Here is a 24,736-nt window from a genome sequence, read left to right on the forward strand (position 1 = left end):
CAACCTCATGTGGCAAATTATATTGCTCTTATCATTCAGCTATCTATTAACATGCCCTAAAAAAAAAAGGAACATGGTGACCATGTACAGTATGAAAGAAATGTGCATTTTAGAATAAAATTCAAATATTTGAAGGGCTTATAATTCCTACATTTCTAAATTTTACTTGTCTATATATATATATATATATATATATATATATATATATATATATATATATATAGTCAAAAATATGTGTGTATCTATGGTGCCCCACATTCTTAAGGGCAGAAAAAGTCATTTTAAAGACCGATATTTGGTATTTTTTTGGGGGGGGGAAATCAGCTACTGTACAAAAAGATCTACATGTTCATGCACTAATTATAATACTGCCATCATAAATTTCAGCATAAAACTTGTCGAGGAGCTACACTACAACTGTGTAAGTGTGTGATGAGAAGTTTCCTGCTTTTTTTTTTTCTCTTCTTCCTCTTGAGTATTATTTATGAAACAACAAAAATAATAATGTTTTTTACACAACTATCTATATCTGTGTGGCAGCATGGGAAAACCCTAAACTTGTTTTTATTTGCACACATCTCAAAGAAGACGAAAAGGTATTGCATTTGAAAGCCTCCCAAAATGAAATGGGAAAAAATTGAAAACACCACAGACAAAAAAATAAGACTATACACCACAGACTATAAAAAATAAGTTCTCACTTTAGCGTCAACTGCATCTTTCATAACCTGGGCTGCAAAAATCGTGCACTGCGAGTTTTGTCAGTTCTGTTGGTTAAAATTAAATCACGTCATATCTTTAAAGCCTTTTTGTTAGGTTATTCAAAAAAATAATCAATTATTGTCCTATGTCACCTGTACAGAGTGTGTGAGTGTGGTAAAGACATCACAATGTCAAAGTGTATTATTGGGAGAACAACCTTTTTCTTTTGGTTTTCAAAAATTAAGCTACAAATGGTTTTCCCAGACTGCCACATGTATGATATAATGTCTGCATGATGATAATGTTGTAGCTTTTCCTGTATTTAACCTGACATATGATTGTTTTATTTTTCACCCTGCAGTTACTAATCCGTCTCTACATCAGGGCACTGAGGTCATGACAGGAGCGAGATTTCTGTCGAAACATTCGGTTGCCTCTTTGTCGCTCTTGCTCACGGATGCGCTCCCGGCCGTGGTGGGACCGTGGCACCAGGCCTGACAGGAAGCGCTTGGCCTTGCTGGTAAGACTTTCACGACGCCCGCCTCTGGGTGAGCCATCAGTCCACCCGGGCCCGAGGCTGTGGCCCCGGGCGGCCCTCACCGCCGTCTCCAGGAGCTCATTAGTCCCGTGATCCAGAGAGACGGAGAGCTCCAGGTACATGCAGTCGAACATCATGGCGTGTGAGTGGGCCTCTGCGAAAGAGCACAAGAAAGCAAGAAATCTGTAAATCTTTATTAGATAAAAAAATGGAAATATCAAAATACTATATTTCATATCAGCATTTTGTTTGAGCAACTTGGGTGTGCTAATGCTATTTTGGATTTTTGATCTTCTGTTCTACCTCCCTGCAGGATCAATCAAACAATCAAGGGTTTTGGGATCGCTGCATGTCTCTTTTCAAGTGAACAACAACACGCTACTAAAGATATAACCATCGAGCACTTGGACAACAGCAAATTCAGGCAAGTGTCCAATCAGCTAATCATGTAGAGGCAGCTAAGTGCAGATACAGACCAAGAGCTTTGGTTAATCTCTGTGACTGACCACCAGATGGGTTTGGGTATTTCAGAAATGGCAGATCAACTAGGATTTTCACACATAAGTCTTTTATATTTACACATGAGGGTGCACTGTGGGCAGAAATGCTTTGTTGATAAAAAAAAAAAAAAAAAAGGTTAGATGAAATTGGACAGACTCAAGCCAGGCTTGAGGTGACATGAAGACCAGAGTAACTCAAATAACCACTCTTTACAATCGTGTTTAACAGAAAAACATGTCAGAATGCACAGTACACGGACCCTAAGGTGAATTGCTGACAAAAAAAAAGACCTCAAGGGGTTCTAATCTTGTCAGTCATAAACAAAAACAATTTCTTAAACAACAGTCAGGTAGGTTAAACGGTGTGAATCTATGGAACCACCAATCTGGTGTGGGGTATGCCTTCTCGCGAGCACTGTTGCCTTTCTTTATGGCTACAAGTTACCCACCTTTATGGGCTTCTTCCAGCTTAACGATGCACCATATTCCGAAGAACTCGGCCTCACGAACACGACAGTAATTTCAGTGTACTTCAATAACCTCCCCAGCCACAACACCAGAATTCAATAGATCACATTTATGAAGCTATAAAAAGCCTGAAATGGTAGAAATGCTACGTGCCAGATACACAATATGGTAGATTCTGGGGAAGCCAAACTTACACATAAAGGGGGTGGTGTGGATGCAAGTTTTCATTCCAACCAAGCGGAAGCTACAGCTGAGTCAATTGAAAGCCAAGATTCCATGAATGATTGAACAGATAGATTCAGGTGTATCCCCAAGCTTCACAGGAATGAAACCCTGCACCCACACTAGCCCTTTACAGATAAGATTGTACACCCTAGTGGTTGCGAAGCACTCGTACGAACATGGCCCAGAATTTCAAAAGCATGTTTCCAAAGACTTGTGGTCTTCATGTCAAGTAGAGAAAAAGAGGGTCCTATCCAGTTCTAATAAAGCAGCTGTCCCGCATTAACAAAAACAAGCAGGAAATGTCAGGAATATAGTTTTCTGTTTAACTTTCTGGAAACTGTGCAAAGGCCAGTCTGTTCTGAAAAAAATAAATAAAATAATCAGGTATTTCTGGGAAATCTCATAAAATAATTAGATCTCCCATCTTTGAGATATCACATCCGCAAATCTTTTGTATTCATTTTATTGAATATTAAAGTACGCATGTGGTTTGGACAGGGATATGGAGACAGAGATGGAGCAAAAGCTTTGATGCTTTAAATTTGAGCCTTCCTTTGCTTAAGGCATTGTGCCTTTTTCCATCCCATTTCCAATAATAAGGAACATGAATCTTTCTGCAGGTGAAATTATTAATGATTTTGCCTTCTTTAGATCACAAAAACCTCAACCTACTGCTTAAAAAAAACTAGATGCAGCATTAGCTGCTGATTCCATGCTACTGCTATAAATCAGCATGTCCACCACTTTGGGTGATATGAGAATCAATTGCAAGTCAATACACGCTTATCTAATAGGCTGCAATTCAAAGTGAAGTCAGAGAGCACATCAATTTCTGCAGAAGATGGAGCTGTAAATATGAAAGTGCCGCCAATATTTTGACCGAGAGGACTTTATGATGCCTTCAAGTCAAACGATCATAACCAAATTTGCAGTCAATCATAAGCAAGCAGTTTTGCGACTGTTGAGACACACACACAGCATAAACTGGATTAAACAACCTAATCGATCAGTAGAGCTCCCAGAACGAGTCAAAGTTCATATTACAAAGTGAATTGGATCATCCAAACATTTATATGACAGCTTGATTTGAAGCTACGCAGAGCTCGATTAAAACAGAACCTGATTTAAAAATGTAATAGTAGCTCTAAGGCTCTAAACACTCATTTTGTAGAAAAGCCACTGCACTGATCTGACTTGAAAGGGGGAAAAAAAACTTGTCATTCGATTCTTTTTCTACATTCAGTATTTGCTTTGTTCTGTTCAGGCTGATGTGTCTAAGCTCTGAAAGTAGCACTAAATTGTAAACTTAAACGATATTATACCACAGTATGTGAGGGACAGGTTGACAGATGAAGTCAGACAGGATTCACTGTGGACAATGATGTAGAGATGGAGGCAGCAGTGATGAGGATGTTGAGGTTCTCTTTAGGAGTGATGAGGATGGACAGGATTAGGAACGAGCACATCAGAGGGACAGCTCAGGTTGGCTGTTTTGGGTAAAGGTCAGAGAGGCTAGATTGAGATGGTTATATTGGTAGAAGAATGCTGGAGATGGAGCTGCCAGGTAAGAGGTCAAGAGGAAAGACAAAGAGGACATATATGGATGTGTTAAATGAGGACATGAAGGTAAATGGTGCGAGAGTAGAGGATGCCAAGTATAGAGTTAGGTGGAAACAGATGATTGGCTGTGGAGACCCCTAATGGAAAAGCCCAAAGTAGAAGATGGTTGAATTCCAGTTGAAATCGCTCAGAAAGTGATATATAATTTATTATTTCCATATATCAGCAAAACAGGGAACAAAGCTATTGGTCATTTATGAAAGGAGTTTTTGTTGGAAGCATTTTGCTGCATTGAAAGTTTTCAGGACAGAGTTGTTCAACTGAATGTTCAACTGAACAATGTTCAACTGAACTAGAAACCATACAAATGTGTGACATTTTGTACATTTATTACATGTAACATTGCAATTGTTGGTAAATCGTTGAGGTATGAAATGTGATGGTTCAGTGGTTAAGGCTTTGGGTTACTAATCAGAAGGTCGGGGTTCAAGCCCACAAGCTGCTGAGACATCAACGCTGAGTCCTTGAGCAAGGCCCCTAACCTCACCTGCTCCAGGGGTGCCGCACTATGGCTGACCATGACCTCTGACCCCAGGGCTCATAATAACCTAGGATATGTGAAAAATTTAAAAGCATTTCACTGCATGTGTGTATGTGACAAATAAAATTTGATATGAGAATAATACACTTCACGGGGAGAAATGTCACAATGTTTACAAGTTATACCAAATCACACCACCCCTTGGGTGTGTGTTATTTTAACATAAGGTCATCTGTTGCAAAAAAACCTCCAAAAAACACATCAGTGACAGTAAGTAGTATAATTTAAGTTATAAGTCATAAGTTTGGTTTGTATGGTATGATAATCAGCCTTTCAAGCTACAGTGTGTGTGAGAAATGGGGAGGAAACTGGAGGACCAGAAACAAACCGCCAAAGCACTGAGAACATTCAAACTCCAGAGCAAAGGCAGGAATCAAACCCGCAACCTGGAGGTACATGACAACCTGACCGGAGAGGTTACATTTCTTCTTCTTAGAGGTGCACGTGTGTTAACATGACAGGATTGAGTGAGCGAGTGGACGTGTGTTCGTGAAGTAGAATTGAACGTCTTGTGGTAAAGGATGCTTCGGGCATGTGATCAAATTTGACTACTATGTTAAAGAGTGGAGTTATAGTGGAATGGGGCAAGCATTTACACATTTGTAAAAGTAACATTTGAAAGAAACCAGCTAAGGAAAGAGAAGCTTGGCGAAGAAAACAGACACAGCTGCTTAGTGAGTGACCGAGAGAAAGAGAGCGAATAAAAATAGACAAGACTCTGACCATTTAAGAAGCCCACATTTTCATAAACCGACCGAAGGAAAGTGGAGATTTATAAGGAGAGGTGGGTTGATAGAGCAGAAATGAAGACAGCATGTGACACATTGAGCAAAGATGAGTTCATATTGCCAAACGGTATCTTCCTCATAACATAACTGAGAGGGAATAATTCTTTTCTGTGTGCGGTTTTCTCATTTACGACCCTGTGTCGGGGTCTGAAGCAAGATAAGCGGTCGAAGTTTGACAAAAGGGAAGGAAAAAAAAAGGATTTGGATTCTAGAGAGTATGGACTCTAAAAATATCCATGTTATAATATTAGTGAGGAGAGAATGCGATGAGCACGGTGATCTGAAAATACTGCCTGCCACTCCCAATATCTAAGTCATTTGTCTGCTCTCTCTCTCTCTCTCTCTCTCTCTCTCTCTCTCTCTCTCTCTCTCTCTCTCTCTCTCTCTCTCTCTCTCTCTCTCTCTCTCTCTCTCTCTCTCTCTCTCTCTCTCTCTCTCTCTCTCTCTCTCTCTCTCTCTCTCTCTCTCTCTCTCTCTCTCTCTCTCTCTCTCTCTCTCTCTCTCTCTCTCTCTCGTCCCTGAATGCTCTGGACACCATTGTGATAGTAGCTGGAGAAGCGCAGCCCTATTACTGAACACGTTAACCAATTTTTGATGACACTTTCCCATATAAATCTTGTTTTCCTCCAACGTAACACTCTCTAGATATGTGTACGTTTCCTCCCCCCTGGGGTGGGTCTTGCTCTACAAGCAAGGAATGATAACAAGCTTCAGGCTATAATAGAGTATGTCAGGTCCATTAATATTTTAGGTGTCTACTATAGTAAGTAAGTAAGAGATTCACATTTTTTATAGCTCTTGATACAGTACATCTTCCTAACGCTGGTGTCTTCAGAAGACCTTGAGCTGGACGAGGTAAAGAGAGATAAAATAGGACAACGGGTCCTGCTCTGTGTCCCAGTGGATCGGTGTACCTCGTTCAGCCAATTACTGAGGTCTTCCTGACTCGCATCAGGTGCGTTTTTAACATGAAACTGTTCAATGCTCCCTTGGGACGCTCTCATGCACACAAACTCGCTGAACTGGAAAGTCAGCGCTAACTTTTAGATAATTTGGCTTGCTGCAGAAATCACATTAGTAGGACAGATGAGGCTTTCTAAATACTCCAGGGGGATGTTTAAGTATGGGTCCAGAATTATATAAAGCAGTTCCTCTAGGAGGGAGCACGGTGGCTTAGTGGTTAGCACGTTCGCCTCACACCTCCAGGGTTGGGGTTTAATTCCCGCCTCCACCTTGTGTGTGTGTGGAGTTTGCATGTTCTCCCCATGCCTCATGAGTGTGTGAGTGAATGAGAGTGTGTGTTTGCCCTGCGATGGGTTGGCACTCCGTCCAGGGTGTATCCTGCCTCGATGCCCAATGACGCCTGAGATAGGCACAGGCTCCCCATGACCCGAGAAGTTCGGATAAGTGGTAGAAAATTATTGCAGATTATTGCAGCCAAAAATGATTAAATTTGAAATTTATTTCTTTTTTTTAGTTTGTGATGCTATTTATTTATTTGTTTATTTATTTATTGCTAATGCAGGATTCTCCAACCAGTGAAGGACTTTCTGTGAGAGCTGTACTCATGTTCCACACGTGAATCCAAGAGGATTTCATGCATATTAATGAAGATGTCACAACAAACCAATGGAAACTCTGCAGTAAGTTTGATCCTCCACATTCATTTCTGTGGATGAAAAATCTTTAGAATCCAAGAGTCAACCTCAACCTTGTTGCTCAATGCTAAATTCTTGGGTGGGGCTGTATTTATTTTTGCTTTTGGTGCTTTTAGTTTTGTATTCCTGTGATGTCACATCCTCATTGATCAAGTTGGATGCAAACGGAGTTATTTCGGACGTGTTCGTATGGTCGTTTGCATCGTAACCTACTGGTGCTGCTGAGTATATTCAAATCTCTGCATTTACTAAATGTTTCATATACGACATGTTTTCAACACGTTTTTTTTTTTTATTAGATATAAACCATTGTGGATCCTCTAGCATGCAAGTCCCAAAGAAGGAGTCGTTACTTTAAAAACCAGAAGGTTTTAGAACGATCACCTTCTGACCGAGAATGTAACAGCTCTGTGGTCTACGCTATTATTACTAATTAAGTAGATGCCTCTCTGGAGCTGTTCAATAATTAAAACGGCGCCTCGGTCCTTTACCCTCTGTGCTGATCTCCCGGGAGCGCACTAGGTCACTCTTGTTGCCCACGAGGATGACGGGAGTGTTAGGTTGGCTCTCCCTCAGCAACAAGCGCAGCTGAGACACGCGATGGAAGCTACGGCGGTCCGTCAACGAGAACACCAGGATGCACACCTCACACTGTAGCAAGGAGAGCTCCTGTAAATCAAATCACACAAACAAACACAACCTAGGGTTAGTATACACTTTAAAAAATGTCTTTAAATTTAATGGTGAAATACCGTAGAACAAACTCGACAGTATAAATCCGTATAAAAAAATATGCAATAACCGTCGAATTTACGGTAAATTCCTGTCATTTAAATTTCATTTCATTAAAATGAGCTGAGCTTGTCTCTGCCCTCAGAAATGTATTTTAGGTTAAGAAAATCAATTCAGCAAGCATTTAAAAGATAGCTGTTAAGATACATGGTGTGCCTTGTCTCAAGTGGGCAAAGAATTTGGTGGTTGAACATACTGATTGGTGCTGAGCACACAGTAGCGTTTATATTTATGGTAGTGGAGCTGAACTCCAAATCGGTGGAAAGATATTCTGTAAAATAAAGATAAAAGATTAAACCGTCTGAGTAATCACACGTACCACTGTTTTCACAAAGCAGAAACATACAGGCAGTTCCCGGGATATGAAACACAATTTAGTTGTTTAATACAATAGCGGAGTGTATGTTTGTTTGAGACGTTGAAATGTTTGACTGTTATATAAATCTGTGTTGTAGAATATATGTAAATGTCTATTATGTGAAAGCTTGTTCAAGGCCATACTAATTAAACTGTAATATGTATGATAATCTTGGGGTATAATTTATCCACAAGACTCTCCTGCTATTCCGTTGTTCAATTCATGGTCAGTGTGGACCGCAGGTTTGTGAAGTATGACCACTTCTTTCATTTCTGATGTTTGTCAAATGTTTGTGTTATTATTGCTTGGACATTCACTACCCTACAGAACTGGCATCAGTGCTTGAATTCCTGCAAAGTTATGTAAAGACACTTAGCAGTGGAGGTTCACATACTACATAGCTTCATTTACACAGTTGTCAATGTTGTTTTTCTTGTCAAGGTGTTTTTTTTCATCATCAATCACAAGAAGGGCAGCAACTTCAAGGAAAAGGACAAAAAAAAAGCAACTCCTAGTGAGTCTTAACCCTAACCTCTGACCTTTCTGATCATGACTGGCGAGAGACTAACGTAGAAATGTTAATGAATGTTGTAGTAATCACAGGTTTGGTGCTAGTGATATACTACTGTATACTATTCTCTGTAAGCACTTCTGTTGTGCCTCGTTCTGCTTTAATAGTGTAAATATTCATCTTGACCTTTTCTAAACTTCCCAAAAAATAAGAAAAATCCACTAGTATGTTTTGTCTTTTTAAATGCTTGCCAGTCTTTAGTAAATATTCTTGGGACCACACTGATGCCCAAGTCTTTAATGGACTTTGATGGCTTTGGATTATTTGATTTAGGTTTTCAAATTTAAGCCATTTATAAATTAGTATAACAGAACCCTTAATAGCTTCTTAAAGGAAAAATGTGAATGTTTATCATTATTTTAATGGTCAATTTAAAAGACAATTAGGAAAAGTAAAATATATAGCACAAAGGGATGTAATCCTGTATAACCAAAAAGATTGCCACCGTATTTTGTTAACAGTAACATTTTTGGCACCCACAGCCTCCAGTTTATTTTTGTTTATGACACTTAGCTATGAAGGTATTAAGACGTCTTTAAGAAAAGTTGAAATAGAAATAATTTTTTTCCAGGAGGTCAAAAACAGAATTCGCTCCTGTTGTGTTATGTCGGTTGTCAGCATTGAGTGTCTTTTTCATGTCTCGCTCCACAGTGACGGTTAATATAAAGCTCATATGAAAGAAAGTAGGCACTCAGAGCTTCAAGAATTTGTAGTTTTTAAGGTTATGCAACACAGGGAAAACAAACTGAAAGCCACACAAGACAGTCATGACTCATTTTATATCAGACTCCAGTGAGAAAATAATTCATTTGTTTACACTGATAGAAAAATGTCCTATTACTCCATTTCCCATCTATATATATTTTTCTATTTTAGAATCATTTTACAGAAATAATAAACATTCTTAGGGTTTTTTTTGTATACATGTTTTCTTCTAATTCTTCATTTTTATCGTCTTTTATTCTTTGATTCCACGTTTTATGGCATTGTACTGTGTATGGATGTGTATGTGACAAATAAAATTTGAATTAGAAATTTTGATAAAAAAAAAGAAAAAAAGAAAAGAAAGAAAAACATTTCCGCATTGATTTGTAAATATATTTCATGATTTCTTGTTTAAATTTTAAATGTTAATTTTTTAATGTTTTTGTTAATGTTTATTATTATTATTATTATTATTACAAAAAACCTCTGATTGAAAGAATGTTTTAAAAAAATTGTTGGAATAAAATGCAACACTGCTGTTTAGCTTGCTGTTTGTTAGCAAACCAATATAAAGACTGTATCGTCGAAAGGTCATTGAGGATTCTCCGGTGTCGCCAAATTTACCACAGGATTGTTGCAATAATAATTGAAATCGTGAGTTTTGTGGGTTTCAGCCACACCCACTTCTGGTTTCAAATCCAGATACAGACCACGTCATTGTTAGAACAAAAGAATCCAATGTATTTCCACTTGACCAGATTTGTGTAAGTCTCTGAAAAATAGAGGATTGCTGCAACATGCTCTTTCCAGTGTCCCAGCAGATAGATGCTGAGCTCAGGTGTGTTCTGCCATCATTCGAGCATCGTCTCAGGAAGAGGGGCCTATTTCGCTCAGAGCTCTAAGGACTAAGTGATCTGTCACGGTTTCTCTAGCGTGTCATCTAAAGTGTTAGATATAAATGCAGACTGAATGTATATTTTTCTTCTCTCTTAGTAAACTTAAGGACAGACAGATGACACAACAGAGACAGAGAGACACTGAGAGAGAGCAGACTAGGCAGCTGTCTCATTTAGTCTGCCTTATTTTGTCTCAGGTGAAGTTCAACAATCCTCTGGAGATTCGCCTGAAAAATACACATCCCCTCGCATCATGCCCTTGAGGAGACGATTTACAGCCCTGGATCCATTCTAGGGTGGGGGAGGGGGAGCTGAAAGGATTAATCTGAGGGGAAAATAAATAAATAATTTAAAAAAACCGCAAAGCCAGACCACCTGCCACTACGCCCAAACAAGGACGGATATGGACGTTTCTTTGCCTTTTCAGAGATGAGCAGTAAGGTGTCGTAGTGTGCAAAGGCAAGCAGGAGGTTGATGGTGTGAGGAAAGACGGGCACTCTCTGAGGGAAAGCCTAACAAAAGTAAAAAGGTCTTTTAATCAGAAGATGAACTGACACACACTTGTGCAATTGCTAAGGGCTGTGCGCTGTTTATGGCTGCTCTCGCCATCTGTCAGTGTCCGCCTGCTCGTGTACACACACACAGGCACACACAGTCATAGCTTTAACAGTCATAAATACAGTCACAGCTTTGAAAAATCAACCTGTGTTTTGCTCTCTCATACAAACTAATTAAAATAATGCTCTTGTAAATGTGCAGAAACTGAAAACATTTATGCAAATTTTTGTCATTCATTTTTGTTTTCTTTTTGTGATTTGATAATGACACAAACCGGCTTTCAAGAAATCCATACGTCGCTAGGATAGCTAATGAGCAAGCCAGAGAGCGACTGCAACCAGCAAAATCTCTCTGTACTTCCAATAGGACATCCACTTATAATCAGTTCACACTAATAGTAGTTGAAATTAGGGGTGTACTGGTTCTGTAACTGCCATCAAATCACATCAAGCGAAGGCATTACTCTTCCCCCAAACAGCCACATCTAGGGACCTTTCTACAGCCTTGCCTTGTGTAAAGAGAGTGCATTAAGCACTGAGAATAAAAGCTCTTAAAAAATCATTTATTTGTGACACTAAGCTCCTTTTAATATTGTATGTCTGAAACCTTTTGAAGAAATTACGCCCACAAAACACAGATTACGTACATGATTATTGACTATAGCCGTAATGAATGGCCTACGGCCAAAAGGGTTAATGTGCACTGGCGTGCAGTGTTGCCAGGCCTCTTCACAATGTGCTCTCCCAATGACAATGTAAAAGGCTGCCCAGTTAGTATGCCATAAAAAAATAAATAAATAAAAGATTTGGAAAAGGGGAGTGTAATAATTCTTCTTTTTTTGGTAACTTATTTCATTTCACACACCTTTTCTGACTGATGACTCACAAGGGGAGGTGTCTGATATGCAGGGGATTAGTGCTGTGACAGTCCTGAAGTTCTCTGGAGATGGAAAGATGGAAGCAATTAACTTCCAAATTGTTCTCACTGAATTCAGGGCAAGGGTTGTGGAGGATCAGAAAACTACCCCGGGAACAATGGGCAAAAGATGGGAATAAATCCAGGCAAACAGGGACTTATTTGGAGTGGTTCTCTCATGGTTCATTTTGTTGAGACATACATGAACACTACAACTGCACTTTCATCTGTGCCAAGAGAATCTGTACAGACGACCTGAATGAGGTAGACTTGGTCCGACTGTAAGCAACCTGACCCAACAGAGAACAGGAGACCCACAAACAGGAGCATTCAGACCAATGAGAAGACTCGCATATGACTTGCATAAACATATTTTGGTAAGCAAAATGAGCCGAGGAGAAAATGCAATATTGTAACACACCAACATTGCAAGTCCCCTATTTCGGGAACAAAGCACATTATGCATGTGTTCAGACCTGCAGACGAGTTCCCCAAACAAGTGCACATGCCTTTATAAACAGCACTCTGTGGCATTGGAGGCTGTGGTTGAATACTGGCTGTGTGATGAGGTAGGAGTCTTGGAGAACAAGCGGCTAACAAGTAAGTGGCTGCACCAGAGTGGGATTAACGCGCTAATATAAATATATGTCCTATGCACTTTGCAGAAAGAATGAGCTGGTGTGTTTTTTGGTGCATTGCCTTTTTTAGAAAGGCGACTGACAGCATCCTGCTGAGCCTGCATGCTTAGAGTCTGTTTTATTGATTTTCTTTGTTTTTTTGAGAATTTCTTACGAGTTGGACAAAACAAAAACAACCACATATTAATAAAATAATCTTTAACATACACTTTTGTTGTATAGTCAAACTCAGGAAACTCGAACACATACTCGCATCTTACACTCTCCTCACCCACAAAACACCGTGTCATATTCCTTGAACACGAGTATGATACACACACCCCTCTGCAGATACACAACATTTACCTTTGTGCCAAACTACATAACAGATGGCAGCTTTAAAGCTGAGTCTTGCTCGGCACTTACGGTTTAACAGCACACTGCAACCCACTCTCATTTCATAATCGGCAAGTAGTAAACAGGAGTGTACACACAGATTTACAGATGCAGGCTTTGCAGTCTGCATCATCACAAAGTGCGGTGGCGAATCCTCAGACTTGCAGGGTATGTAAAAATTCCTGAATTCCTTCCTGCTTCACCTCACAGAAAGTGATGCGCAGTCCATACAAGTCTGGCTACAAATCTGTAAGTTCGACAGAATGAATATAACATAAACCCATGTAGCTAAACCATGTACTCTCCGAGTATCAACAATCGAAATCAAGAATTCAACTTGTGGCACATTCTACGTAGTGGAAGTGGTAGCTGGGAATTTCCCATCATTTACCGGATTTATGAGGGATACAAATTCAGAGGCATTTACAATATTCATCTTCCACTGTAGACACAGAGCTTTGAAACCAATAATGTTCTTGTGCTAGCTAGCTAGTTTACTAGACTTTTGTTCGTTAGCTATGACTTAAAAGAGCTAGAATGGTAGCCAAGTATGAGAAATATAGAAGCTAGCTAGCTGTTTATGATATGAAATATACTGGTAATTGACTACTAATTAGCAACTGCTACTATTAACACTACGATTCTTTACTATTAGGATATGGTGACAATTAATGAGAGAAAGGTCTGAATTGTAGAAGTGGCAAACATAATATAAAAACTATGACAGAATTTTTATAGATTCAGTCCATTTTTTATGCAATTAATTACTCAAATAATTATTTCAGAGAAGAAATCAGGCATTGAAAGCCTGACAAAAAGCTTACATTTTTAAATATCATAAAATAACCTTGTGTTAATAGGCACCTTAAATAGACAAACTCAGCTGTATAACTAACCCACGGTTCATTTCCAGTCAACTCCAAAGCTCAAAACGGCAAATTACGCATACAGTACAAGGAGAAGCCGGTGATAAAGCTAACCGCACTATAATGTGTGTGTATCAACAAAGTACAAGCAGCAAATTACAGCGCCATTACGGAATAAAATGCTAACTCGATTGATTTTCTGCCTGGATATCAAACCTAATGTACCAATATATTGCTTCTAATAGCTTATATGGAAACCCAAGGAAAGGATGAGAAAGTATCTTGGCTGAATACATTTTTACACCCAACATAAACAACGCAACGTCTTATATAAGAGTCTTTTATAATTAACAAATTCTAAGCAGTCTGGAGGAGCTCGCTGTTTACAATGTTTATATGAATACGTTAACTAGAATCACATCGCACTCTGTCGTGCTAATTGGTCTCATCCGTAAATATTCGCTCCAACTCAGACCTATACTCCGTCATGATCCGCTCTGTTGCCGTTCCACCCTGCCCCGTCTCTCCATCCATTTAAATAAAACTATTTAGTAAAATGATCTACAGCCTTGGAATTTCCTCACACTGGTGCTTAAATGCTATGCAATGTCAGCAACCTGGTGTGAAGGATTTCTAAATCCGTGCACACACACAGAGACATTGTACACCTGTCCTCTTACTGCACAGTCATCGTTTTGTCTGGAACGAGTTCAGAATTGTAAACAAAGCGTTTGTGAACATAATGCTGAAATCCAAACATTCCTGAATCCATCAACCTTAAATGCTAAAACATTTACTGTACAATTATGTCTGGTGTGGAACTGTTTTACAGACTATTTAAAAACATTTTCCATTTGTGGATGCATAAATTGTTTCACACACACACGTTTGCTATAAGCGGTGTTGTCAGTTAGGGCATCTACTTTATTCACCTCAGAGATAATTTTAAATCATCGATTGGAGACCAATTCACTACAGCAGTATTTCAGACTCGGTCTTGAAACATTCTGGAAGATTCTAGAAATTGAAGTCAAAACTTCTGATTGGCCAGGAGAAGTTAGCTGGAAGTGGACAATATACAAGCAGCTCAGACAAGTCCTCCACACGTCTTGTTCCTCCTTAGGAGCAATCTCCAAACATCAGAATGTTCTACAAGGATCATTCAAGAAGGAGGCACAAACGAACCCCTAGACATAAATGAGCTTGAGTGAAACAAATGAACCCCAAGACAACAGCAAAGGAACTGGTGAAGAAGTTCCAAGCATCAAGGCACCAAATCTACCATTACGAGATTCTCACACTGCTGTGGCTTGAAAGGCTAAAAGAAGCCCATACTCCAAGAACAGCATAAAAATGCCAGACTGAGGTTTGCAGGGGATAAAGACTGAACGCTTTGGCCATAATGAATAGTACTTTGTATGGGGGAATAAAGTCCGAGGATTGAATTCAAAGGATACCATCCTGCCTATGAAGTACTGTATGGTGTCTTCCAGCAGAACATTGTTTCAAAGGTGTCACAAAATGGCTTAAAGGCATCAAGGTGAAAGTATTGAAGTGTGTATAGGAGTGAAAGCATTGCGTGTGTTTTAAATGGTTTATTAATACAATGATTCAGTGAGCCTGGGGTATTTTAGACTGGGTTATCAACTTGTAACACCTCTAGAGTAATTTTAACAGCGATTCTTGAGTAAAGTGCCATATTTATCGCTTGTCGCCATACAGCGTCTGACTTAAATTTCAGTATCCAGGCTTCCGCTGAATGACAGAGTGGACTCGTTAGCTGTAGCACGGGTCGAACAGATTTCAAATTTGTACCCCAAACTAAAGCATATAAAAATGCAAACCAGTACCAATGGCTGACAGCAGGTACAGGACGCTCTGAAACATGTGTAAGGACAGGCAAGGTCTATTTTTGGAAACAGGATGACTATTTTTTTTATTATTATTTTTTTTTTAAAGAAAAACACTTTCTACCTGCTGTCAAGTGCATTTCAAGCTTCCAGTCTACTCCAGGCAATGTGTGTTTGTGTGTAGAGGCACAAGTGTGTCTATCATGCTGAGTATGCATAAGAGCCTGGGTGAGAGACTGCAGTGTACATCTGCATATGAATGCAGGAGTGCACATGTATGAAGCATACTATGACTATTTGGGTTCGTTTACACGTGAGTTCTTACACAGGATCAGGCGTTTATAGTGGACTGGGTGGCTGAAACATTTCAGTAAACATAATGAACAAGGTGTAAATGCCTAATATTCTGCGATGAGAAAGATGGGGGATGGTTTCAGCCTGATTTATGTTATTAACTTGATTGGACAGAACAGCTTCAACAACAACAAAACATCCTATAATTTGGAGCCTTCCAATCAGTTCTCGTCACAAGCCTCTGGAAACAAAATTAAATTCACGCAACTAATGACAGGAATTGTTAGGTGCACACTAATTTATGCGGCTTTAGGCAATTGGGATTTGCATAATGTATGTACAATTCAGCCTGTCTGTAATTGCAAAGTAATTCTTTGACACAGTCAACTGATTGAATACCAAAGCATTAGAACAAGTGTTGGAATAAATGCATGGGCCCTTCATATGGTCAAATGTTGACATTTTTACTATAATTATATGTAGTTCTGAAAACTGCAGAGTTTCTATGCTGAAATACATTTCCATTTTGCAAAATCCCATGAAAGGTGTTGTGTCTACTCCAATTTTTATAAGTACAAATGGAAAATAACATAATAGCAGCCAAATATCTAATTGTCAAATTTTAATTTAAACCACCTCACAGATCTAATGGCTGGTACATTCTTAACAACAAACACACAACTCATCTTGCATTCTTTCAGTACTACGTGGCTTCTGAAGCAGACGTTAACTGGAAGTGCCATACTGTACCTTCAGAGCAACTGACTTTTTCCCTATATATTGTTGGAATATCTAAGCAACTAAGTGACAATGAACGTACTATAAATAACTGTACATTCACCTGCATGCAAATAAACAAAAAAAAAACTAACACCAAAGGGAGGCTGGGTGGCTTAGTTGTTAGCATGTTCGCCTCACACCTCCAGGGTCACATGGATAATTTAGAAAGGAGGCACATATGAAACTTGAAGATGAATGAGCTTTGGTCTGAAAGATTCAACTGAAGCCCAAAATAAAGAAACAAAGGAACTGGAGAAGGTGTTAAAAGCAATAAAGTGAAAGAAGTGACACGGCTTCCAGACTGAACTGAAAAGCATGTACTCACTCTCACTCACTCATTTTCTACCGCTTATCCGAACTTCTCAGGCGTCATCGGGCATCAAGGCAGGATACACCCTGGACATCGCAGGGCACACATACACTCATTCGTTCACACACTACGGACAATTTTCCAGAGATGCCAATCAACCTACCATGCATGTCTGTGGACCGGGGGAGGAAACCGGAGTACCCGGAGGAAACCCCCAAGGCACGGGGAGAACATGCAAACTCCACACACACAGGGAGAACATGCAAAATCCACACACACAAGGTGGAGGAGGGAATCGAACCCCCAACCCTGGAGGTGTGAGGCGAACGTGCTAACCACTAAGCCACCGTAACACCCACCCCCATTTATGCTACTTGGTATAGATAATTGCATTTTGTGGTAAATTCACTACAGGATCTACAGTACAGCTACCAGCGAGTTCGTTATGAGAATCTGCTGACGAGAGATTTTGAGTCCTTCTGTGCTAAAATTCACTCAGAATTCTAGAATTAGAGATTTTTTTTCTCTCTCCCGCAGTTTGTTCTTCGTGGGTGCCGTGCTGGTCATCGCAGCCACGTTTCTCTACAGAGAACATGCATACTCCGCACACACAAGGCGGAGGCGGGAATTGAACCCTGGCCCTGGAGGTGTGAGGCGAACGTGCTACCCACTAAGCCACCGTGCCCCCCTGAAAAGCATGTAGTTACACAAAATAATGATGCCAGAAAATTCCAGGATAACTACTCAAATGTTTTGTTTCCAGTAAAACAATTAATACACCAAATACTAACAAAAGGTATGTACATTTTTGAAATGTGTCAAAAAAAAGCAAAAAAGTTATAAATAAATAAATAAATAAATAAATAAATAAATAAATAAATAAATAAATAAATAACGCTCAGGTATTATTTTAAAATAACCTTTTATGGAAATAAAGTAGAATGTAATGTCTTTTAAAGAACCAGGTACACTATATAACACAATACCCAGAATCTAGTGATTGACTTTAGAATAGTCATTGTCTTCCAAATATTTTGTCGAAATATTAAGAAATATAATTTTATTGAAATGGTGACAACGTACATAAATGCTATGACTCCAATATTTCATTCCTTCACTAGCAAATACTAACCTTGAGTGGGTGGAAAGGCATTGGCATGGTGTTAGATGGATGGAGGGGTGGATAGAGAAGGGGTGGATTGAAAAAGAATGATGAGACAGAGAGAACAGGTCCAGTCATTGCTCACTCTCAACCCTGGAGTATATCCAAAAAGCTGGAGTCTCACAGTTCTCACTCCGCTTAGCCATTTCAACGTAATTTATCGCAATTTATCATTTTTTGTGTTTTGCATACGTTTTCATTAACATAAAAATTTGTTAATTTGAATTATAATTTTTTTCAATTAAACAGCTTGAAAAATTCCAGAAGATTATGTCAAACCTTTAGGCATCTTTTAATTTGCTAATTCGAGTCATCTAGAGGTATACGCTTCTGGTCTGAAGAAACAAAAAAATTTAGCTGCTTGGCCAGTGACTGTTATATTTGGAAGTAAATTGGTGAAGCTTACAAGCTGAAGACCACCATTCCAGCTGTGAAGAATGGTGGTGTTAGCATCATGTTGTAGGGATGCTTGCTGACGGACAGTCTGGTATACTTCACATTCAGTATATTATTAAATACATATTAGATATAGGAGATATTAAAGTACAAACTTGACCTTGTTATAGCAGCTCTGTTTGGAACAATGAGCCAAAATTCCAAAAACTTCTTCAGAAGCTTGTGGAAGGCTATCCACCATTTGACCGAAGTTACACAATGCTACCAAATACTAACCAGGTGGATATGTAAGCTTCTCGTCCACTGGGACTGTAACGAAAGAATCGAAAGATCAGGGGATATGTTCCACAATTTTCATTGGCAGGAAATTTGAAGGACTAAGTTACATGTTACATTCTGAAAATGTAACATGTAAATCAACTGTAAATCAAACCCCTTTCAGCAAACGATGCCATAGTGAAAGTGTAGAGATATTGTCAATTCGTGGCAAATTATTAATGACCATATAAACGACTGGCTCATTTGCCAAACAATGTGGTGATTTCAACAGGAACACACACAAAGGTTCACGTAATGGGGTTATTCCTTAATGCTTTGCTAAGGCAGCAACTATTTATGGCCTCATCTTTCAGCTCCTGGGTAATCTGTCACACACGCACACACACCTCTCTGACCCCTGGGCGATCTGATTTTCCCCCAAAGGTAATAAGCCTGATCAGGTGGTGTTGTATCTAATCCTGTCCTGATCCACTATATTACAACTGAAGCATTATTTGCATTTATAAATCACAGCACTGTTGAATTCTTGATCCTGATTGGTCAGAAAGGACAATGTAAAAATAGTTGAAGTTTGCTATAACTGAAATACAAATCAGTGCTTAATATTAATGCACTTTAATGTTCTAATTATCTCAAATAGATAAAAAAAACATTTGAAAAATTTTTTTGACCCCTTCGGACCCGCCCTCTTTTCCATTCATTAACAAAAAGCTCAACCCCCAAAACCTATCGTGAGTTGATTAAACACTTTAAACAGAGCTACATAGCATCGCGTTTTAAAAAACAAGCCTGTACGGCTACTCTGTTGTAAAGGTGTGCTGGAAGTTTAGCGGCAATTTGATTAACCCGATGCATTCGCACTGCTCCCCAAACTTTCTGGAAAAACACTGAAGGCAGGAAGCTTGCTTTACAGACTGCCAGGATGTAATTAGTTGTGTTTGGCTCAAGTCCGACCCTTCCTGATTTTGCCGAGATAAAAAGGCAGTAATGGCTGCCGGCTTTCTGTGGAACATAAGTGGAACAAATTACGCGAGAAAGAAATGAAGGGGGGAAAAAATAAACCGTTTCTTCCAAAAAAAAGGGGGGGGGCTGCACTGAAACAGAATAAACCGTTTCTCTCTAACAAGACACATTAAAAACTCCTCGGGGTGCAGTAAAATGTAAGCTCACGGCACTTGTTTTTCACAGAAAAAAAAACTGACCCTTCAATATGGTTGAAGCAGAGCAGCATTTCATACAATCTCCTTGTGATAGTTTGAGTCTTTGAATCGTAGATAATTGCGAGTGTTCCATCTCTATCTAGCGCAAGTGTCCGTTACTGGCTGTGGGCTTCACATGAATATTGGAGCTAGTGTTAAATAAACATGTGTCAATGAGTGTCAGTGTTAATGCAGGCAGTGTCAGTGAAATAGAGGAAAACAGTACAGTGGTCAGGATTCATTTAATTGTGTGCGTGTGTGTGTGTGAACGTATTTGTGTAAATGTGTGTATACTGTATGACTCACCTGTTTCCAGTTGTCATACACCAAGATTGAGCTATCCTCATCATCTACAGTCACCCTTCGCTGATACCCTTCATCTACAAAACAAACAACAGATTGATCATCGCTGTGGACGTCTGTGATTCTTTTCACAGCGATTAAACCTGAATAAGAACATGATGGGGCTGAATTGTTGAGAGGAAAATGATCCTGTGTGACCACATGGCGTTAGATCTCCGTTTCATCTTTAAAAGGTTAGAAAGGAGAAGAAAGAGCAAGCTGAGTAATTAGTCTGTTGTTACGACCATGCTGTTGTATTGCCACCATATCAGGCTACGTAGCACTGTAAAAAATAAACCTAGGATCCAATCAAGCGACCGGTGTAACTGCATTACAGACTTTTGTATTATTGTCACATGCTCCATGTTTGTGCTTTTTCCAGTAACGATTCAAAGCGAATGGGAAAATACAATACAAATCATGGGAAATACATTACAACAACTGCTAACAGAGGCCCATTGGGTAGGACTCATGTTGCTCCATGCCCAAGGTCTTATTTCTACACTAAAAAAAAGGAAAAGAAAAAACCCTCCAAGCATAGCAAGTCGCCGTGATTTAGCCGTTACTATAGCAACGGTAACATATTAGAATTTTAACCTTAACACCTTCAGGCCAATCAGAGTATAAAAAAGGCTTACAAGGCTAAAAAGTCCTGCTGCCATTTTCCATAAAAAAAAAAATTCTCACCCAGTGCTTATCTCTCACTCAGTTAACCGCCTGTGGCAGATGAAAGAGTCAGCGATGACATGAATGCCACTGACTTTTGGAAGCCTTGAGAGCCCTTTCATTGCTAATTTTGCTTTTCTCACTGCCTGTGTGTGTCAGATGCGGGCCAGCGTACGTTAGCACACAGGACAGCTGTGGCTTAGAGTTTGACTCAAGAATTCATTTGAAGCAAACGAATATAATATAAAGTGAATATAGCAGTCAGTATTGCAGTGTAAATCTTAAAGGACAGGCCACAAATATAGCTCTTAAAGGAACCGTATAACAAAAAAAATCTATCAGACGAGTAAAGAAAGCATTGATTAGAACAATCGGAAGCACTTTCATTCTTTTGTAATACAAAGTTTGCTATCGCAGTGCCTTTGCACAGAGCTCAATTGAACAAGCGCTCTTCATGACAATGATGCGATTTTCTTGTTAGGCTGTTTACAAACAAAGCAGAAAAAAACAACCTGAGAAGCAAGGGCAGGTTTAAGGTGTTTGAGAAATGTAGTTATGGTTAACTTTTCCTCTAAAGAGAGCCCTGGATGGACTGAGACAATAGAGCAAAACAAGGAAAACATCTTTACCGCTTGCTAGTGTTTCAGAGTCTACAGAAAGTGATCGGTCAGACAGACCAGCGAGAGAGAGGGCCAGTGATGATTTGCCCACTCCGTTCTGCCCTAACAGGACAATCCGCAGTGGCCCGCGGTACTTCTGCTCCGGCACCTTAAGAAGAAGCGGCGCGTCTTGAGCGTCACTACAGCCGCCGATCGCCAATGCGGAAGGCTCGTCGAGCCCGGGGATCCAGTCATAATCCTCGGAGACGGCTTCCTCTCGCGTTAACAGGTGCTTGATCGGTAGTGGTGTGCTTCCTCTGCGAAGCGGAGGTGCTGCAGATAACGTCAAGCCATAAACCTGTAAAACACAGGAAGGCAATATTTTACATATTTATTATATTTGGAAGATACCCTTATTGAGGGGTAAGGGCCTTGCCCAGGGTCCCAGCAGTGGCAACTCACAACCTTCAAATCAGCAGTCCAATAGCCTTAACCACTAAGCTAGCATGAACTGTACACTGGGCAAGAGGTGGAAGTTTTTCTTATTAAAGTGACGTGACATACGGCTAAGTATGGTGACCCATACTCAGAATTTGTTCTCTGCATTTCACCCATCCAAAGTGCACACACAGCAGTGAACACACACACACACCATGAACACACACCCGGAGCAGTGGGCACTCGCCAGGAAAAGCTTGAGGTCACTTTCTATTTTTGTTTTGCTCTTTTACCCAGGAAATTTGAAGGCCAGTTGCTAAACTAAAATCTAAAATCAATCAGACAGTCGCTCTGATGGGATCTGGTGGGCTGTGTACATTACATGGAAGTAGGTCAAAACAGCATGTGTCCATCTCAAGGCGCACTCGCACGCACACACACACACACAGAAAATCTATAAGTATGAACTGGGCTGCTACATACTCAGGCAAGACTCTTGGTAGCTGACCCTGTTTTACAGTTAAATAATAATCTGGTTCCAAGAAACAGAGTGTGTCACAAACACCATTACTATTAATACAGCAATTATCAAAGCCGTGGTGCTGTTTATACACAATGTTACACTCTTGCACACAATTATACTAATTGTTATTTACTAATGAATGATCTTAAAAAAATACATTAGAATTGTGGAGTATTAACTTGCTTGGATTAACCCCCAGCATCGTAGGTGTCGTTTTGGAGTACAGTGTCTATAAAATGATTGACAGAAACACATCCAAACACAAAGCATTCCAAACAGGACGTATTCTCAGCAACTTTTGCTAAGGCTATGGGTTAATGTGTAGTTTTCATTGTGCGCTACATATTTTCCAGGTTATATGTAGAAATTGTGTGAAGTTATTTTATTATTTTGTTATTTTAGTAACTTGGATTGCTGCTTGCTTGTTTACGCCATGCTGCTTTGAGTATTCCAGAAACTGCTGCTCTCCTGGGATTTGTTCTAAAGCCTTTTTCATCCTAGTGTTTCCACAGAATGAAGCTAAAAAAAAAGAAAGAAAAACAAAACAAACAAAAAACACGAGAACAACTCTGAGCTACAGTTATGAAAAAAATGCCTTGTTTTGATTATATATATATATATATATATCAATCATAAATAATAAAACAATCAAGAAAGCAAGCGTCCAAAGCTTCTCCAGGATGCTTTGGGGAGGACAGGAAGGTTACCATGGTAACGCATATAACCACAGTTTACAACCTTGATGAACAGAAAAGCATCTCAGCATTGTTTTGAACAATTGCTTTTTATTCCTTTCAGCCAAACTAATTAATATATATATAAATATATATATATATATATATATATATATATATATATATATTATTGTTTTCAATGTTGATGATGCACACTTTGCAGTGCACCCAATGATGTGTGTGTATGCCTCCGTATGCCAGTGAAGAAATTTATTTCTGATTCATACTGAATCGATTTCTTTCTTTCTGCAAATGTACAAACTACACAAATCCGTATGAGGAGAAAGAGAGTGACAGACAGCACAGCTCGGCTCAGGGTGTGTACAATACACACGGTATACTCAGTGCAAACCGATAGCGTGATGTTGTGATGTTGTGATGGCGTTTCTTACCTGCTCCGACATTGTTTTAGGTTCATGTGTTCTGACAGAGACACTCCTTCAACAGCGCGAGCTCCGTGTAAGACATGACAAACCGGCGCGCATCCGTCGGTGCGGGAATTTCTTCTGTGCGTGTGCGCGTGCGTTTGTGTGTGCAAATGTGCTACAGCATGCCTGTTTTTTAACGCCTATTCTGTGTCGCCAGGCTGTGGACGTGAGAACGCTTCATCCCGCTCGAGCGCTACAGACTACACCTGGATCGTCCTGTGTAAAGCCTTTGTAGTTGTTACTAAACCACGCCCACTTCTCTGGTTCAACCAAACAGCGCGAGCGAGTACCTGCCTGCTCTCTATCTGGGGCGGAGCAAATGACTCATGACCACGCCCCGCTCCAGTTTGTGTTTGGAGGTGTTTACCTCACCTCACTAAGCACTCCTGAGTAATACTGATACGTATGAACATCTCACCAAGGTGCTGATAATAAATAATTCATTTTATCGTTGTACAAGAAAGAGGCCAGTATGGTCAAAGGTTTGTGGACAGGTGACTACAAATTAATATAATAAGTAACGCACACCTATTACCTGACACCTAACTCAACATAAAGTCTAATAATAAACAAAGTAATCAATTTCAATCTACCAAGTCAGCTAAAAGAACCTTTTTTTTCCTCCTTTGAATGAAAATCTTGGGTGTTAGTCTTCCCTCATGTTTAATTTTCTGTCTCTGTGCTGGAAATTAGCATCAGCCAATCTGCCAGCTGAATAAGGAAGTGACAGCTAGCTATCTGGCCACACTTGTAAATAACAGTATGCAAGAAAATAAATGCAAATTCACACAAAGAGAGCTTTATACTTACAATTTATTTGCAATATTCACCAAGCAACTAAGATTTCTGATTGCTGATTGACAACAAGTACTCACTTTATATCTGCAAGCCTAGTCTCCCTAGTGTCATCTTCTGTGGTTAAAATCAATTATGGCATATTCAAAATAGATCATTTTACTTGACAGTTTACTGTTATGTTAGTGATAAAATAATCACCAGAAAAAAAAACAACTACATATTCT

General features: G+C 39.5%; 1 protein-coding gene across 1 annotated transcript; it reads right to left on the minus strand.

Moving 5' to 3' along the window:
- Positions 1 to 238: 238 nt before the first annotated feature.
- Positions 239 to 23,954, minus strand: rem2 (RAS (RAD and GEM)-like GTP binding 2). The gene is made up of 5 exons (XM_027148501.2): positions 23,679 to 23,954; positions 21,622 to 21,949; positions 20,291 to 20,364; positions 7,532 to 7,709; positions 239 to 1,394 (listed from the first exon to the last, which is right to left on the minus strand). Exons 1-5 carry the CDS (start codon positions 23,688 to 23,690, stop codon positions 1,078 to 1,080), a joined length of 909 nt encoding a protein of 302 aa, XP_027004302.1. The 5' UTR covers positions 23,691 to 23,954; the 3' UTR covers positions 239 to 1,077.
- Between the last annotated feature and the right edge of the window lie 782 nt (positions 23,955 to 24,736).

Source organism: Tachysurus fulvidraco, chromosome 1 (genome assembly GCF_022655615.1).
Source record: "Tachysurus fulvidraco isolate hzauxx_2018 chromosome 1, HZAU_PFXX_2.0, whole genome shotgun sequence".
In the NCBI taxonomy this organism is placed as follows: Eukaryota; Metazoa; Chordata; class Actinopteri; order Siluriformes; family Bagridae; genus Tachysurus; species Tachysurus fulvidraco.

What these genes read in the sequence shown, in the direction of transcription:
- rem2 (XM_027148501.2), bottom strand. An exon ending in TGTATGACAACTGGAAACAG is followed by an intron (nt 7,710 to 20,290) that starts GTGAGTCATACA and finishes TTTGATTTACAG; the next exon opens with GAGCTCTCCTTGCTACAGTG. An exon ending in CCGGGAGATCAGCACAGAGG is followed by an intron (nt 1,395 to 7,531) that starts GTAAAGGACCGA and finishes GCTCTTTCGCAG; the next exon opens with AGGCCCACTCACACGCCATG.